This window comes from Rhincodon typus, chromosome 13 (genome assembly GCF_021869965.1).
Source record: "Rhincodon typus isolate 14 chromosome 13, sRhiTyp1.1, whole genome shotgun sequence".
Classification (NCBI taxonomy): domain Eukaryota; kingdom Metazoa; phylum Chordata; class Chondrichthyes; order Orectolobiformes; family Rhincodontidae; genus Rhincodon; species Rhincodon typus.
This window is the reverse complement of record NC_063344.1, coordinates 68,130,524-68,146,925: the sequence shown is the minus strand read 5'-3', so window position 1 is coordinate 68,146,925 and position 16,402 is coordinate 68,130,524. Positions and strand designations below refer to the sequence as shown.

General features: G+C 38.8%; 1 protein-coding gene across 1 annotated transcript in view; it reads right to left on the bottom strand.

Moving 5' to 3' along the window:
* Positions 1–16,402, bottom strand: part of LOC109918622 (septin-2) — a 53,529-nt gene that overhangs the window by 5,506 nt on the left and 31,621 nt on the right. The window contains exons 6-11 of the mRNA XM_048604227.1: positions 15,251–15,368; positions 8,565–8,666; positions 6,634–6,779; positions 5,742–5,825; positions 1,021–1,078; positions 390–508 (exon numbers count right to left, since the gene is read on the bottom strand). Coding sequence (XP_048460184.1) covers positions 398–508; positions 1,021–1,078; positions 5,742–5,825; positions 6,634–6,779; positions 8,565–8,666; positions 15,251–15,368 — 619 coding nt within the window. The 3' untranslated portion in view covers positions 390–397. The remainder of the gene's footprint in view (positions 1–389; positions 509–1,020; positions 1,079–5,741; positions 5,826–6,633; positions 6,780–8,564; positions 8,667–15,250; positions 15,369–16,402) is intronic.

The window sequence follows — 16,402 nt, the reverse complement described above, 5'->3', positions numbered from 1 at the left end:
TTTCTCTCACAGCTGCTGTCAATAACTTGCAACTCACAAAAATGGGGTCGCAATGGGAAAAAGCTTGTGAAATATTGCCCTAAATGATCTAAGTTCTAAACCACAAATATCTAGACAGAGAAAATACCAGCCCTCTGTTTTCTCCTCTCAGATTTGCAGCATCTGGCCCTTCCTCAAGCTACTGTATGATCTACAACTGCTACCAGGATACTCTTTCACAGGATTATCATACATTCATACCCAGAGTTCTAACCAATCCACATCCCCTGCCAATGCCCACATTTACTGCTTCACTGGTATCTGTAAATTATTCCATCAGATTACACTCTAATCATACTTCATTCATTTTAATTTGTTTAAATTGGTAGCTTGCAAGAGTAAATACTCACTCTCCAGATTAGACATGCTGACTGTGCACACTACTGCTATCTCCATCTCCTCCTGGTTTCTGCATTTGCATCTGCATTTGAGCCTGCATCTGGGCAATCATCTGCTGCATGCGGCGCAACTGTTAAAAGAATACAGTGATGTCATTATCCCCTCAAAGAAAAAGTAGCAGCTGAAAAAAAAGACAAACAGAGTTCATTGAAAGTTATGGCTTCAGTCTGGGAGAACTGATCAAGTGTTCAGAGGATACCATAGCTCAAAAGCTGTCAAACCTTTATCACGAAAAGTGAGAACATTCATTAAGAGTCTGACTTACAATGTCAGGATAGGAATCTCAGATCGAAGTAGAGATTGTGTACTCCCCTGTGCTGTGCATGACAGGCAATAGGGCAGGCCATCTCGGTGGCACAAGGGCCCAATTTGCACAACAGTGTAGGAGTTGAGACAACTAGTCCAGCCATTTGAAAGTTCAAAATGTATGGGTCTCACCTTCCAGCTATAAAACATACCTGGCAGGTGGGCCTGAAGTGGTGTATATTGTCTTGTGGAAATTAAGCCTGTCCTTGAGAAAAACTGTAGATACTGAGCAATAGATCTTTTGGAAAATAATTTCCTGCAGATTTCAATTCTTACCTCAGCTTCCTTCTCCAGCAGAATCTGGTCCTTATCCTGAGGATGCTCTTCCCCTTTCCTGAGAGATAGGACATTATTAAAGACACAAAAGCACAGATATATTCCAAACCACATATCCTGTCTCATCTGGATCACTATGCAGCACCTGACATTCAGAACAAACGAACAAACAATGTAAATTGATCTTCAAATTACTAGCAAATTGCTGCTGGATTAAAATAGTTCTTCTTTGGAATCACAACTTGACTCAACTTGTTCTGATTGTGTTCCTTTCACAAAAATCTTGGGCCTGATATCACTCTGATTTGCATGTTTATTTTGACGCCTTCCAGAGTCAACCTGTCATAGGTGATAGAAAACAGTGGCATATCAGAGGAATATACCCTAGAAAACCCTACACTGATTTGAAGATCATTCCTGCATCCAACTCCAGTATTTAAGTTATATTTAAACACCTAAATTTTTCTAACAGGTAGTAACTAGAAGACTCAATGACCTTTACAATTCACAACAGTTCTCTTGTCTACACGGTTAGTGTTTATAATGTCACAGCAACTGGAGATAATCCACAGGAAGCGGAGCAATTCCTGATTTGAGGCAATTCAGTCTCTCTCCTCCTCATATAATTTTACCCAGATATCAGAAGTGGCTCCCCAAACACAGTTTTGTCTTTCCCAAGTGGAGATCCTCAAAAGGTGGCAGCACAACTGCTTTCCCCATGCAATAACAAACTGATGTGTGCTTTAAACTCACTCAAGACTAGGTTCAGGCCCATTTCACTACAGACTCCTTCATAGTAAAAGGTACTGTAATTTATTCTGTCCTGGCCAAAACCAGACTCAATCTGGCTGAGCTACATTTAAAAATTTAGCAGCAGCACAGTTCCCAACCCAATACATCAAAAAGGTATTTTTTTTTTTTTTAAAGACTACTAACATAGAAAGCAGATTCCATGTAACGGTCTTATGACCCTAAACCTAACTATTAAGCTTTGTATACATCAAGAAGTAAATGGTTTCCAGCTGGAAGAACAAGGATTCTATTGGAATACAGTTTCAAAAAGTTCAGCTTAGTTTAGATTCCAGATCTTCAGCCAACAGTTAACTACGACATTGGCAGATGGGCATTAAAAGGGAATCAAACCCAAATAAGAACAATCTAACCACAGAATCATTCATACTTCTAAACATTTGTTCTGAAATATCAGGCCCAACGTCACTAATGCTTGTCACTGTGACTGTGAAGATGTCCTTCCCTCAAATTCTCATCTTCCATACTTCCAAACCCATCCAACAAATTAACACTATGAAACACTGGAAAACACAAAAACTGTGAAGATGAATGCTGAAAAAGAGAAAAAGGCACAAACATATGAAAGGAAAGAGGAAAATAGTAGTAAGGATAAGGAAATTATGGAAACACAGATCTAACCCTGTCAGTTGAATATAAGCAAAACCCTGCTGTAAGTGGATATCTGAATCAAGCAGAGAATGCAGGAAAAACTCAACAGGCCTAGCAACATTTATAGAGAGAGAAAAACAGTTAACATTTCAAGCTTAGTATTACTCTTTAGAACTGAAAGCTGGTGGAAGGTTTGTTTATTAAAACTACTTTTGACAGAGGAAGAACCAGAGGAGCAGCAAGACCGGAAATGGTATATATATCTGGTGCAAAAGACCAAGGGGCTTGTTAATGGTGGTGAAACAGAAAGAGAAATGTAAAATGGGTGCAAATGAAGGTGTGAATGAATTATACCCATTTTACATTCTTTCAACACCATTAACAAGCCCCTTTGTCTTTTGCACCAGACGCCTGCACCATGTGGTCTTGCTCCTCCTCTGCTACTGCCTGTCAAAGTATTAAAAATTTCAACACCTTTCAGTTCTGAATAGTAGTCATACTGTACTTGAAACATTAACTGTTTCTCTCCACAAATGCTGCGAGACTGCTCAATTTCTCCAGCATTTTCAGTGTTTGTTTCTAGCTGTCAGACCTAGCTTCCCCTTCAGAAAAGAGGTTAAATGCATAGCCTCACCTACAAATTCTTTAGATGGTCAAGCTCAACAACTAGCAAATTTAAAAATCACAACCATGATTACATGCCATCTCTCAAATACAAAGTGTTAAACAAAAACAAAGCAGCAGAAATTAAGCACAATGAGGTTCCAGCATAATTAGGTATTCCTGGAAGGCTCGTTTAGATGCATAGACCACTTTTCTACTTCTTAATGAAGCATTGAAATGACCCTTAAAACACACTGCTTTACTACTTTGTTTGAAGGGCACTGAACTAGTTATGGGCAACTTATGGTGATAAAGCTGTCTGTGTTAATCTTGTTGATCTTCAATGAATGTTTTCACACAAAAGGTTGTTAGAACATGGATCGCGTTATTACAACATTTAAAAAGGGAATTAAACAAATTTCTGGAGGGTATTGCTTAAAAAAAGGTGAAAGTAAGGTTAAACTGCATGGTTCCTACATAAGCAAATTAAACAAATATCCAATTTGTCTATCTTATTTCCACTGAAGTTTGTAAAGTTGTGGTGTAAATGTTCCCTCATCCAACCAACCACATATGCAGATTGAATATATTTCAGTTAGCATTCTTTAAAGGATTAAATATTCTGGCTCAACAGGCAGAACATAAATTAGTGTGGTGGTGAATACCACACACATTAATTAATCTTTCTCCCTGTGGCAGAACACATGCAGTCATGAAGGCTGTGGAAGCCAAGTTAGACTGTTCAGCAGCTTTTGTAGCAGGATGGCATTTAATAACAAAGGAGGTGTGCCCATTTGCCAATTCAATTGATGTGGGAAATAAAATAGGCTGAATCAACATGAATACATGTTGCAGATCCTGCTCCTCCAGTAACCTAACTAAAATGAAGTGACTTTCTTTTCGACCAACAAACTAATAATTTTGAGACAATTAACCATTGCAAAAGAGCTGCAACTTCATGGCAGTGGCAACAATCTGCAAAGATGAGCAATACACAAATTTTACAGCCTATTACCGTACTGCAAGCAGTCAATTTCACTATGTACACTTGCCCCGTAACTAGGAACAAAGTCGTACCAGTGCATCTTATATCAGCCATATGCACATGTAGCGAATATTGACATACGTCAAGCTCAATATAATCTTAAAATTATTCCTACCACATCAGCATAGAAACAGTTTATTTAATCCATATACCTTCGTTTCAGGAACTGTGCTGCTCAAGATAGGGAAACGATAAGTATTAAAACATTACTCAAGAATCTTAAATTTCAAACATTTTAAAAAATATACTAAAGTTTGTCTTTATGGACTCCAAGCTGGTATAAGATTCAATTCACATAGCACAGATTGTCACCAGTTTCTTCACTAGTGTCCTGCATTGGCTCTCACTTCTGGTCGTATGTCAGATACAAAGATTTAATAAGAAAGAATAGTAGGAAACAGATCAAAAAGACCTCCTCAACTCCTCAGGTTTTCACCAATGCGTTGCTGCATACCACATCTTACCCCAGTGTGTCACACATTCTGGAACTCCCAGAGACCAACTCAATACGTAGTATTATTCACTCTGGAATCAGTTTTATAAACACTGTCTTTCAGAACATGAGATCATGCATTTTATTAATGGGTTTCTACTTGGAAGGGCAAGGAGGTACTCCTTACATCTCCCAAAAGTAAGGTGTTTTTCTACAGGAGAGGGATTAATTAAAGGTTAAAATAGAGCTGATAGCATGGAAATGAACATTGTGATGTTAGTAATACCGCTAAGCACATTCCTGAAACTGTAAACACTAAAAAAGTTCAAACACCTTTACCGTTAAAAGACTTAAATTTTGAAAGGATTTTCCTATTGGCAGACTTAAAGCAACTTCAGTGCAGTAGCTACTGCAGGCTGGCAACCTCATCCAGTCAATCTTGAGCTCTTCATCTGTTTAGCTAGCTAAAGCCGAGAGTGGCAATACTAGTCAATCTCTGAAAGAAGTCCAGAAATAAGACGACTGTTTCTGAAAGTACAGTTAATCTGAGGTGAACTTCCTTATGGCCATGAATTGTTCCAAAATGGGTAAGGAACATTTTTAAAAGATTTTCTTCTTAACTGCTCTTATAAATAACTGAATAATTCATACCCTAAAGTGCTGCTATCGTCTGATTGAAGTCAGTCATTTGTATTGGAGCTATTTGCAGAAAACCAGTCGTCAACAACCAGCGTAAAAATTGAGGAGCGGAAGACATTGACCCAATTCAGGTTGCATGGAGGCTGAACTGTTGCACAATTTCCTTTTCAGATGCAGAGATTACATGGCATCAAAGGGACGGTTCATCTGACAGGGGAGGAATCTTACATCCTAGTTTAAAAGAAGTGCCAAGTTTCAGCGCCAAGGCTACTGTAATAATTAGTTGAATTTAGTCCATTCAGGGCTAGGAATATACAAGTGGTGACAACAAAAAGGAGAATGCAAGATTTAATTACAACCCTTTCTATTTGGATTGATCTAGACAGTTCCGAATAGGGGAATTAGATGAATAGAAATTTAGATCAATTTGATACCCTTGCCTCAGGGATAACCCCTCTCTGTCCCTTCACACACTGGGTACAGGATGTGGTATACCAGAAACTTCTGCTTAAATTGTTTTCAGAGGGTGAGAAGGTAAAGAGACAGGTGACAGATACGTACGAAGGAGACAGAGGGAGAATGTAACCATGTGAAGACAACCTGCCGTCCCGTTTGAGACGCTCCGAGCGGAAGTTTTCATAGTGAAGATCCTGGGTCACCTCCTGCAGGTCCTGCATGTGCGTGCTAAACAGGTTAAAGGGAAAGAAAAAGTGCCATTAGAACCAGAGGCTTTTAGGAACAAACTATGTGATGCTACTAAATTAGCCTTCTCAAACAGAATAGGACCAAATAGCAACATTTCATTTGAAGATTTTTGTTAAGAATAGCCTGAAGTCAAAACTTTTCATCTTGCACTTGCCAGAACTAGGACATAAGAAACAGGCTTGTAAAGAGGGACAGAATAAATAGAGGGTGCTCGTTGATCGGATGATTATTGGCTAGATCAGCAGCAACAGTTAACTGCCAAACTTAATTCTCAGACCAGGCAGATAAATTCTGATCAGTCAGAGCATTGCCATGGGGATGCTGCAAAGTTTGGCTTTTTGAAAAAGATGCAATGTACATACAAATTCCTCTTGCCTACATAAACAGGGTGTTAAGTATTTATGCATCCAGCATCACCCTGCAGACTTGACTGATAATAATCTTAATCTGGATTGGGTCAATAATTTCGCTAGAAACCAGTTTATTTATTAATGACTTCCAAAAGTAGAATCACATCAAATGGTGGAAACGCTTTTCTATGGCTTGAAAGCACAGGTCGAGCATGATTTGCATGCTGCTGGCTACAAATGGTGAACTCCATGGTGTTGTTTGATAATGGTCCACCAGTCATGTTATTCGAACCCATTCCCCGAATATTAGCCTGGACATCGAGCATTAGTCCAGTACATTACTATTGTACCACAGACTTCCCTCAACATCCATCTGAATGCTGATTTAGGGGTACATGCATCAACATTACTATGCCATATGTAGCCAAAGCACTTACATGAGCATTGTTCTTAGCTTCAAGAAATCGTTGTGCTCTGGATTCTCCACCTCCACCACTCCCCATGGATACAGACGCCCTCGGACTTTTTTACCTTTTGCCTCAATCAACTGATTTGATCCAACCACAGCAAAAGGAATACTGGCCTGTATTCACAAGATAGAACACTTCAGGGCAACATCATAGCTGTTCCAAGACAGACCCACCGGAAAAAGAAACCCTCCATGGCTTCTGCTGCCAAGACTTAGATATGTTTGACCAAAATCCTCAGTTGTGCAGTATACTGCAAAAACTCAAATACATCAATCCAAGACTAGGTATGATCTTATACTTCTGTTCCTGGAGACAGCAGATGTACAAACCTGAAAGATTACTTACTGATTGGTCCACCATACATACTAATCATGTGTAATGGATACCAAAGCAAGTGAGTTAACATTATCATACCTCAGAAACAAACTTAGTTTCTCTTTCTGGAGGAGGACTGAGCTAAAGTTCGAAAAATCTCAAAAAGGACAGTGTGCTAATTTATTCTCTCTCATTTCCCAAAAGATAACTAAATCTTCAGTTTCTCTGTCCTTTACTTTTTACACATCAATAAACAGACATGGATTGCCCAACACCAAGGTCTAACTTAATTGACGTTGATTAAATTGCATCACAAAACCCTATCATAACTCAAGGACAAAAGTGCAGACTGTCTTATTGACTCATTATTAAGAATTAGAATTTGACACTGACATGTCTTAGCAGCAAAAAAAAAAGAGGTTTTCTTCTTAAAAATGACTATGCAATGTTCACAGAAATGGATGAGGATTGATTCATATAAAGATGTCTTATTAACTTAAAGCTGTTGACTGCTAGCTGAGCAACTGAAGCAACAGTTAAAAGTATATTCATTAGATATTTTAAACATGATTTTTATTTCTATTTGAAAGTTTATTGCATTAGATGTAGATGCTGAGCCACAATGAGGATCACTACATCAGTGTTGCCTCTGCTGTATTTCAGGTATTAGTAACAATCAACTACAGAAGAAATCCCACTAAAAACTGTATATTTGAGTATCAGATCAATACATTTGGTGTGTGATATTCAATCATTTCTAGATACTTCCACTAAACAATGAAAGATATCTACTACTTCATTCAACATTGCTCAAGTTTAAAATGACTATTCAGGTACATCCAAAATGGAGAAATTCTGTAAATTTCCATTTTCCACATGACAGTAGTTAATTTTGCAAATTCTGCTATTGTTCTGTTGAAATGTTGCTGGCAAACTATACGAATGGAAGACAATGATCTACAAGCTCTTAGGAATTGCTAAATAATTTAAAAATCACTTATTTAACTCATTATTGAATGTCAATGGAATTGTTTGATTCTTCTCAGAATCAAGTCTCTTTTTAATTAGTCTAGAAGGTGACACAAAGTCTCAACTTTGACTCTCAGTAAGAAATCAACAGGTTTCCAACTCAGTGTTAGCCAATTTTTTCAAATTCTTCAAATTGTTAGTTGGACTATATTTAAATTATTAGTAGAGGGAAGCTCCCTGAATTCTGTCCTCTAGTCTGAATTCACAGTTGAAACTTTTATGCAATATTTGCCCATGTATAATGTAATGCAACCTTAAAAGAACTGACCAATTCATTTTCTTTAAATTGTCAACAATGGCTAGAATAAACCAACCCAAATATGACTGCAACAAGAGGTTATTTCACTAAAGGGCAAAATGAAATAAACTCAGATGATGTCAAATGAATGAGGGCCCAACATTACTATTTGGACAGCAGCTCACTTATTTTCAGGTGGAAGTTGACCTACAAGGCTGACCATTTCCCAATGCAACAGCAAGAAATCTGTTCCTTGTCTCCCCTGCCAGTTATCCATCAATCACAACTTCAGGTTTTAATTCCTGCTTTTAAGTACCTTAAGGATTCGGGTTTGCTCCTTGAAATCCTCATCCTCATCAGACTCCGCATCTGGAAGGTGGTATATCCTAATACTGTGTTCCTCTATCTCATCGAGGATCTTAAAAAAAAAGAGATGAAATTAACAAAGGAGGCTCAGCTCAACAATCAAGCCACTGCCTCATGCTAGTTAAAGAATTGAAATTCAATTGAGACTTTTAAGTTTGGGAATCAGAGCTATCTACGCATCGTAAAGCTCATAGGCAATGGCAACTGAATACAGAATGTGGCTTTATGCCTTTTTTCATGAGACAATTCAGTTTCTTCATATCAATGTCCTTGCTCATTAGCAACATCTACAAAAAGATACATACTAGCATACTTAAGTAATGCTACAAACCAAGACTGAACTGGAGAGCTATCCGATTTCTCTCTACAAACAACTTATTCTTAAAATGGCTTCAGATATGGGATCAAATCATTAAGCCAGCTTCATGGCAGAATGACGGAATAACAGAGTCAAGTATGCATTCAGTTCTTCCACATTTTGCTCAGTTTGCTTTCACACAATTAATGGAGAAAGATAACAGGTATCAAGCTTTTCTTAGGAGGGCTACAAAGAGGTGATTTGCTTAGACTTAGGTTTTGAGGATTCAGTTCTAAACATTAAGGCTGGGGAAACAAGGATTTTGCCAATAGTGTGGACCTTGTGAAACAAATGGCCCATTTCCATGCTGTTGATTCCCTCCCCACCTGCAATATCTAACTATTTATCCTGTGCAGCGTTGGTTCATTTCGCATTCTATTAAATTTCAGGCTCAGTCAATAAGAACCAGCCGAAATTTCCCATGAAATACCATCTTATTAGTTTGAAATGTAAATATTCCACCAACTACAAAGGATCAACCATAACTCTATTCCAGTACAACAGCTCACTGAAGAGTCCAGTAACCATAGCATTTTTAAAAATTCATTTACAGGAGGAGAGTGTTGCTGGCTAGGCCAGCATTTATTGCCCAGAAGGCAGTAAAGAGTCAACCACATTTCTGTGGGTCTGGAGTCACATGTAGACCAGGGAAAGATGGCAGTTTCCTTCCCTAAAGGGCATTGGTGAACAAGATGGGTTTTGCCTGACAATTGAGAATTAGACTCTTAATTCCAGATATTTTTAAATTCAATTCAAATTCCACAATATGCCATGGTGGGATTTGAACCCGGATCTGCAGAACATGACTTGGGACTCTGGATTAACAGTCCAGCTATAATGCCACTAGGCCATCACCTCTCCTCAAATGATATGTAACGTATGTCATCTGTCAACACTTTGACAGTGGATATTGTTCCAGACTAGGAATAGATACATTCTTGTTCCATGTCCTCCTTTATTTTGCGGTTAGGCAATGATGGGCTATACTGAAGTCTATTTTACTGGCCTTTGAATGCATGTAATACTATGCTCATAGCACTGGAAGTCCATAGCAGTTAAGTGTCTGGTAAGAGTAGCCAGTCAACTAGAAAACTAGTGTTTCTGGAAATGAATTCCATCCTTAATAGCATAGTGGGTCAACCCTCAGCAAATGGTCTACAGCGGTTCAAGACGACAGCTCACCACTGCCTTCTCAAGGGCAACTGAGGACAGGCAATAAATGCTGGCCCAGCCAGCAACACCTACAACCCACAAATGAATTTCAAAAAGCATTCCAACTTGGTCCCACAGAATTCAAAATTTTGTTGACCCTGTCACACAGTCAGTTCCCAGAACTCATTCACTAGAAAACTCACTTTGTTTATTTCAAACACAACCCAGCAATAAATGCACAGTTAACTTGAGAAAATATTTTCAGTTAAATAAATGGGAACCCTGTTATAAAACAAATAGGCAAACAGTGGGCCTAATTATGGCTCAAAAAAGAGATCTGTGGAGGCAAAATGAATGCGTGAGGTATTAAAAGATTAGTTGAAACTAATTTTCATCCAAAAGGATGCTGTCAATATAGCAATAAGGACAGAAATGACATGGAGTAGAATAAAAATGTTTCTCAGTGTGGATTTTGGGACGTATTCATGTTTGGCAAGGGAGGCATGAGCGGAAACTGTGGAGTAACTGGTCATAATCTTCAAATCCTCCTTTGGATGTGTAGCTAAAGGACTGGAATGTTCTGTTTAAAAAAGAGAGAAGGGGATAAACCAGCTGTTGCAGGTCAACACCTTGTGAGGAAATCTGCAATTTCATAACCCAAACCAGACAACATTTTTCAAATGCATATAAGCAGTGACTTGCTAAAGCTAATTCATATTGGACCAAATTCAGTGTAATTTTATGAGGCAGTAATAAAGGACAACGCAGTTGATTATACATAGATAGGCAACCACACACAGGGTTCAACAAAACATCACCTCAAGATTTGTCAGTGAACTAAGATTTATGGGTAGTAACATCAAGACAAAATTAGCTAAGGGGCAGAAAGTAGTGGATGGCACCAAAGTGCCAGTACTGGCACAGTGGCCAAACTGACTCCTCCCATGATGTACAGTTCTATCAGAGCAACTTCAAATTTCGAAACAAACCATTTTCATACATGATTAAATCAACCAAGTGTCTGAAAAAAAAAGAAAGGTGTGTAAATAATCATGACCCCTAATGCTACTGTCCCTTTTATTCCATGGACATCAGCTTTGTTAGCAAGCCTATCATGTAGCACCTTATCAAAGCCTTCTAGAAGTCTATACACAATCATGTTACTGTCATAAAACCCTCAATGTGAAAAAAAGAGTTAGCTAAATGCAAGTTATCCACAACAAATCTATTCCACCTCGCCACAATTAATCCACCGTTGTCCAAATGACTTAATTTTGTACTGCGCTATTCTTTCAAAGCTTATCCAGCAGCAAGGTTAAAAGGACTGGTCTATAGCTTATTCCTCCAATTTTTTTTGAAGAAGGGCGGAACATTTGCATTCTTCAGCCCTCTACACCCACCTTGCACCCATGGAACACTGGAAGATGACAGTCTGTATCTCTGCAACTTCCATCCTTACTTCCCTTAGCATGTGCAGATGTAATCCCTCTGGCCCTGCTGATTTATCAGCTTTAGGTATGGTCGGTTTTTTTTCTGAATATGTAATTGGACTTCATATACAAACCCATACAGAACAAAACTGGAAATGTCACAACTCACCATAACAGACCAGACAGTATAAATTCCAAGCAGAGTAGAACAACATCTTTTCATCGGCAGCCTCACTGATGACGTTACCTAGCATAGTGACGAAATGTCTGAACGAAAACAAGCCAGCTCGGCGAGCAAGTCAACAACATGTGGCCAATTTTTTTTTTGCATTTCTTCTAGCAATGCTTAGCCCATTCTTCCTCTTTCATTCAGGCTTCTTCCTTGTACTAAGTTACTATGCATCTGTAACATCTGTCTCTCACGTAAAATTCTGTTTTTTGAACCCAAAAATCAGCCTCACACCTCTTCTTACTGTCCGTCTAGTATCGGAAAATCTATGGACAACATCTGGATTCCTTTTACATGAACCATTGGCTCTCTTCCCATATTTTCTCTTTGCTTTTCTTTCTTCTTCAACTTCCTGCCAAATCGTCTCGATTCGACCTGGTTCTTACTTGTATTTTTCTGAAGGGTATAGGCCCGAAACGTCAGCCTTCCTGCTCCTCTGATGCTGCTTGGCCTGCTGTGTTCATCCAGCTCTACACCTTGTTATTTCTTACTTGTATTAGCCATCTGACATCAATCATATGCACCCATTATAATCTCCATAGAAGCCAGTAACAATTAAAATGAAGTTGAACATTATTTAATAGCTGGAATAATATTGTCTCAAGATTTCACTTTTGTTTAACTCATTCAGGGTTGTGGGCATCAATGGCTAGACCAGCATTTATTGCCCATCCCTAATTACCATTTAACAAAGTAGCTTATTGGGGTCATTTCAGAGGGCCGTTAGAAGTCAACACATTACTATGGGTCTGGAGTCACCTACAAAGATGGCAGATTTTGTTTCCAAAAGGATACTACCCAAGCAGATTTTGTTGAAAATGGCAAACAGTGGTTACATTGTCATACTAGATTTTGAATCTAATAACAAGTCCGAAATAAAATTTCACCCTGTACACCAGAATATTTGTCTGGGCTTCTGGATTTCTAGTCCAGTGACATGACCACTTTGACACCATCCACCACATTTTAAAGGCATGTATTGCAACAAAAAGAAAAAGGCTAAGGCTTAAATCGACTAAACACTAGTTATAGCCAATTTGTACTTTAAACCACAGAACGGAATGCTCACCCGCTTCATACTCTTAGCCTAAATCAGGGGGAAAAAAACTTCAAGAAGAGGTATATGCTATGCATCATCCTTTTTGTAAGCATTCAATTTTCTCAGAATGAATCCAAAGTGATCCTTAGCTCCTGAGGGTTTCTGACTCTTTTGCCATCCTAATTTGCAACTAGCACAAGTAAAACTGTTCTGTCAAAAGGAGGCTCTTTTCAGAGAGACTCACTTCAGCTAAAGCTAGGCAACTTACTTAGCCTCATTTTAACTCATCCCAAATTTAGTCTTTTCAATCCAAGTGAGGGAGGTCACCAATACTCCTACACAGTTCACCAGCGGGACTTTTTTTTTGGCCGTTTGCCTGGTTCTAGAAGAGATGGAGCAGCCGACTCCAAACAGTGATATTCTGGAAAAGCCCATAAGTAGATCTTTATAATGGTTTCCTGCACATCTGTGTGGATGGCAATACAAATCATACAGGCCATGTAAACTAGGTAGAAATACATGGGAACCTAACGCTTCCGTCGAGAAACGAGTACAACTGTTCATAAGCCTGATATTTGAAACACTTCTGGAACTTAAGACTTTCTCAGTCTCTAGTGAACTCGTACAGAAACGCAGTAGGGAGTGATCATCTGGGGCCTTGCGTCTGCTGTTATTTGATCAGGATTGCGAACTCAACTGTCCATGTCTTATACCTTGTGGCTTAGTCCAAAAACACCATCCAACACAGCCTTAAAAATATGCAGTGACCTGTCTTGGACTTCCCATGTAAATGCAACAGTCAAGGCGGCACAACAACGCCTCTTCTTCCTCAGGCAGCTCAAGAAATTTGACGGGTCCATAAGATCCCTCACCAACTACTACAGATGCACCACTGAAAGCATACTTTGGGGGTGCATAATGGCCTGATATGGCAACTGCTCTGCTCAGGGCCGTAAGAAACTACAGAAGGTGGTGTGCCCAGCCCAGACCATCACGGAAGCCAATCTTTCACCCATGGACTCTAGTTACACGGCCTGCAGCCCCAGAAAGGCAGCCAACATCCTCAAAAACCCATTGGACCCTGGTAATGATCTCCTACAACCTCTTCAGTCAGGCAGAAGATACAGAAACCCGAATACACGCATAAGCAGGTTCAAAAACAGCTTCTTTCTGGCAGTTATCAGACTGTTGAGTGGACTCGAGCCTCAAATAATGTAACCTGTATGCCTCAAAGTCTTTTTGATCTGTACATTCTTTGCTTGCTGTCATCTGCCTGTACCGCTCATAAACAAAGCTTTTCACTACTTTGGTACACATGATAATAAATCAATGACCCCTGTCTTGACTGCTTTCCAAGAGAATTCCACAGATTAACAAACCTCAAATTTGTTCCAATTGACATACTAAATGAAAGACCCTGTATTTTTAACTAGGTTCCTTAGCTCTACTTTCTCTTCGGGAGACACATCCTTGCAGTATCCACACTATCAAGTCCAGTTCAGATTTTATGTTCCAGTATGACCTCTCATTCTTCTAAATTCCAATGATTTTAGGCCCATTGTGTAAATCTTTCCTCAAGTTCTTATGCCTGGAAGCATTTAAATGAATCTTCCCCAAATGGCTTCTAATGCAATTATATCAGTTTCCAAAAAAGGAGACCAAAAATGCACACATTTCTCCAGTGGTCTCACAAACATCTGGTAAAACTTACAGAAAAAACATCTGTACTTTTACATCTATGTTTTGCATTAGATGACAACATTCCAGTTACCTTCCTATTCATTTGCTCTACCTGCATACTAACTTTAGTGACTCATGTACCAGAATGTCCACATCACCAGGTTGTAAAGTTCTGCAGTCTCCCTCCATTTAAATAGTATTCCAGGTGCAAAATTTCACAAGTGATACCACCTGGGGAAATAGGTGGGCTCCATTTAAACAATATGTTTGACCTTACGGTTTTAGTCATCTTTATGCCTCTCACTACGTAATGCTCCAAATCCTGACAGAATTAGGAACTGATTGTGTGGGAACTTAGACAGAGAACTGTGACAAGTCCAATGTGCTGCATTTGGCTGAATAAACCTTCAGCACATTTTTTTCAATAGATTGTTCTTTGTAGTGTCATGTTCTTCAGTTGTAAATGATCATTTGATAGAAGTATTCTTGTGAAATTTTGCACCTGGAATAGTATTTAAATAGGGAGAGATTGCAGAGTGTGAGAAACGAGCAGCTAACTTCCAAGCAGCTCATGAATGGAAGCTCAAGAACAACACACATTACCAACAGACCAGGGTATGGAAAGATGGCACTCCTGAGACTGAGGCATCATCACCATACATCAATTTCACACTAATAATAGAGCTCAAATTTCTTCATGAAATTTGAGAAACCCTGTAAATTTCCAAACACTTGTTACTGTACCTACCCTTCTTTTGAGTCTCTCTCTTTCTTTCAGTGTAAGGGTGTCTGCCTTTGCAATGACAGGAACAACATTCACTTTATTGTGTATAGCTTTCATGAACTCCACATCCAGGGGCTTCAGTCTAAAAAAAAAATACAATTTGATAATACACCACACAGACTTGAGCAAAGTTTGAGCTAATAGAATAATAGGCACAGTAGCAACTTGGAGATAAAATTGGCTGATTAACATGAAATGGCAGTGGAAAATAGCTGTCTTCAGACTAAAGCAATGCTTGTAGGGATCACTGTCAGGACCCCCTACTTTTGATGTTAATGACATATACTTTGGTGTGCAGGGGACAATTTCAAAATTGGCAAACAAAGAAAATTTAGAAATATTATGAACTGTGAGTATAGGTGATCTTCAAAAAGTAGACAGAGACATGTTGGTAAAACAGATGGACAAATGTGACAGATGAAATTTAATACAAAGTGATTCATTTTGATAGGAAGAATAGTGAGGGGGAATAGAAGTATACAATTCTGGAATGAGTGCACAAGAGGAAGAAGCTGGGGAATCCAAATCTAAAGCTGGAAGCACAATCATTGAAGGTGCCAGAGTTGGTTGAGAGAACAATAAAAGCACATGGGCCTTGCTTTAATAAATAGGAACAGAGTAATCAAAAGCAAGGAAGTTATGGTGAATCCTTCAAAATACTCTAGCTTAACCTCAATCGGCATAGCCATCAGTTCTTGGCATCAGATTTTAGCAAAGATGTGCAGGTATTAGAGTGTAGAAAAGACTCCTGGAACAGTTTTCATAAAGGAAGAAATTTCAGTTGTGCAGATAGATTGCGGAAGTTGGCACTTTTCTCCTTAGATACAGGAAGGTTGAAAAGAGATGTTGGATAGAGGTATTCAAAAATTATGAGGGGTCTTGAACAGATTAGATGGGGATGAACTGTTCTCACTGGTCAGATTAGGAACCAGAGGACATTGAATTAAAGTGATTGACAAAAGCAGCAATAGCAACATAAAAAGGTGTTACTTTTATATAAACAGAGCAAATATTTGTAGGTCTCAAACGCAATCGTCGATTGTGTGGTGGAAGCAGATTTAATCATAGCTTTCAAAATGGAATTAGATAAATTGGCTGAAGAGCAAAAGAAATTAT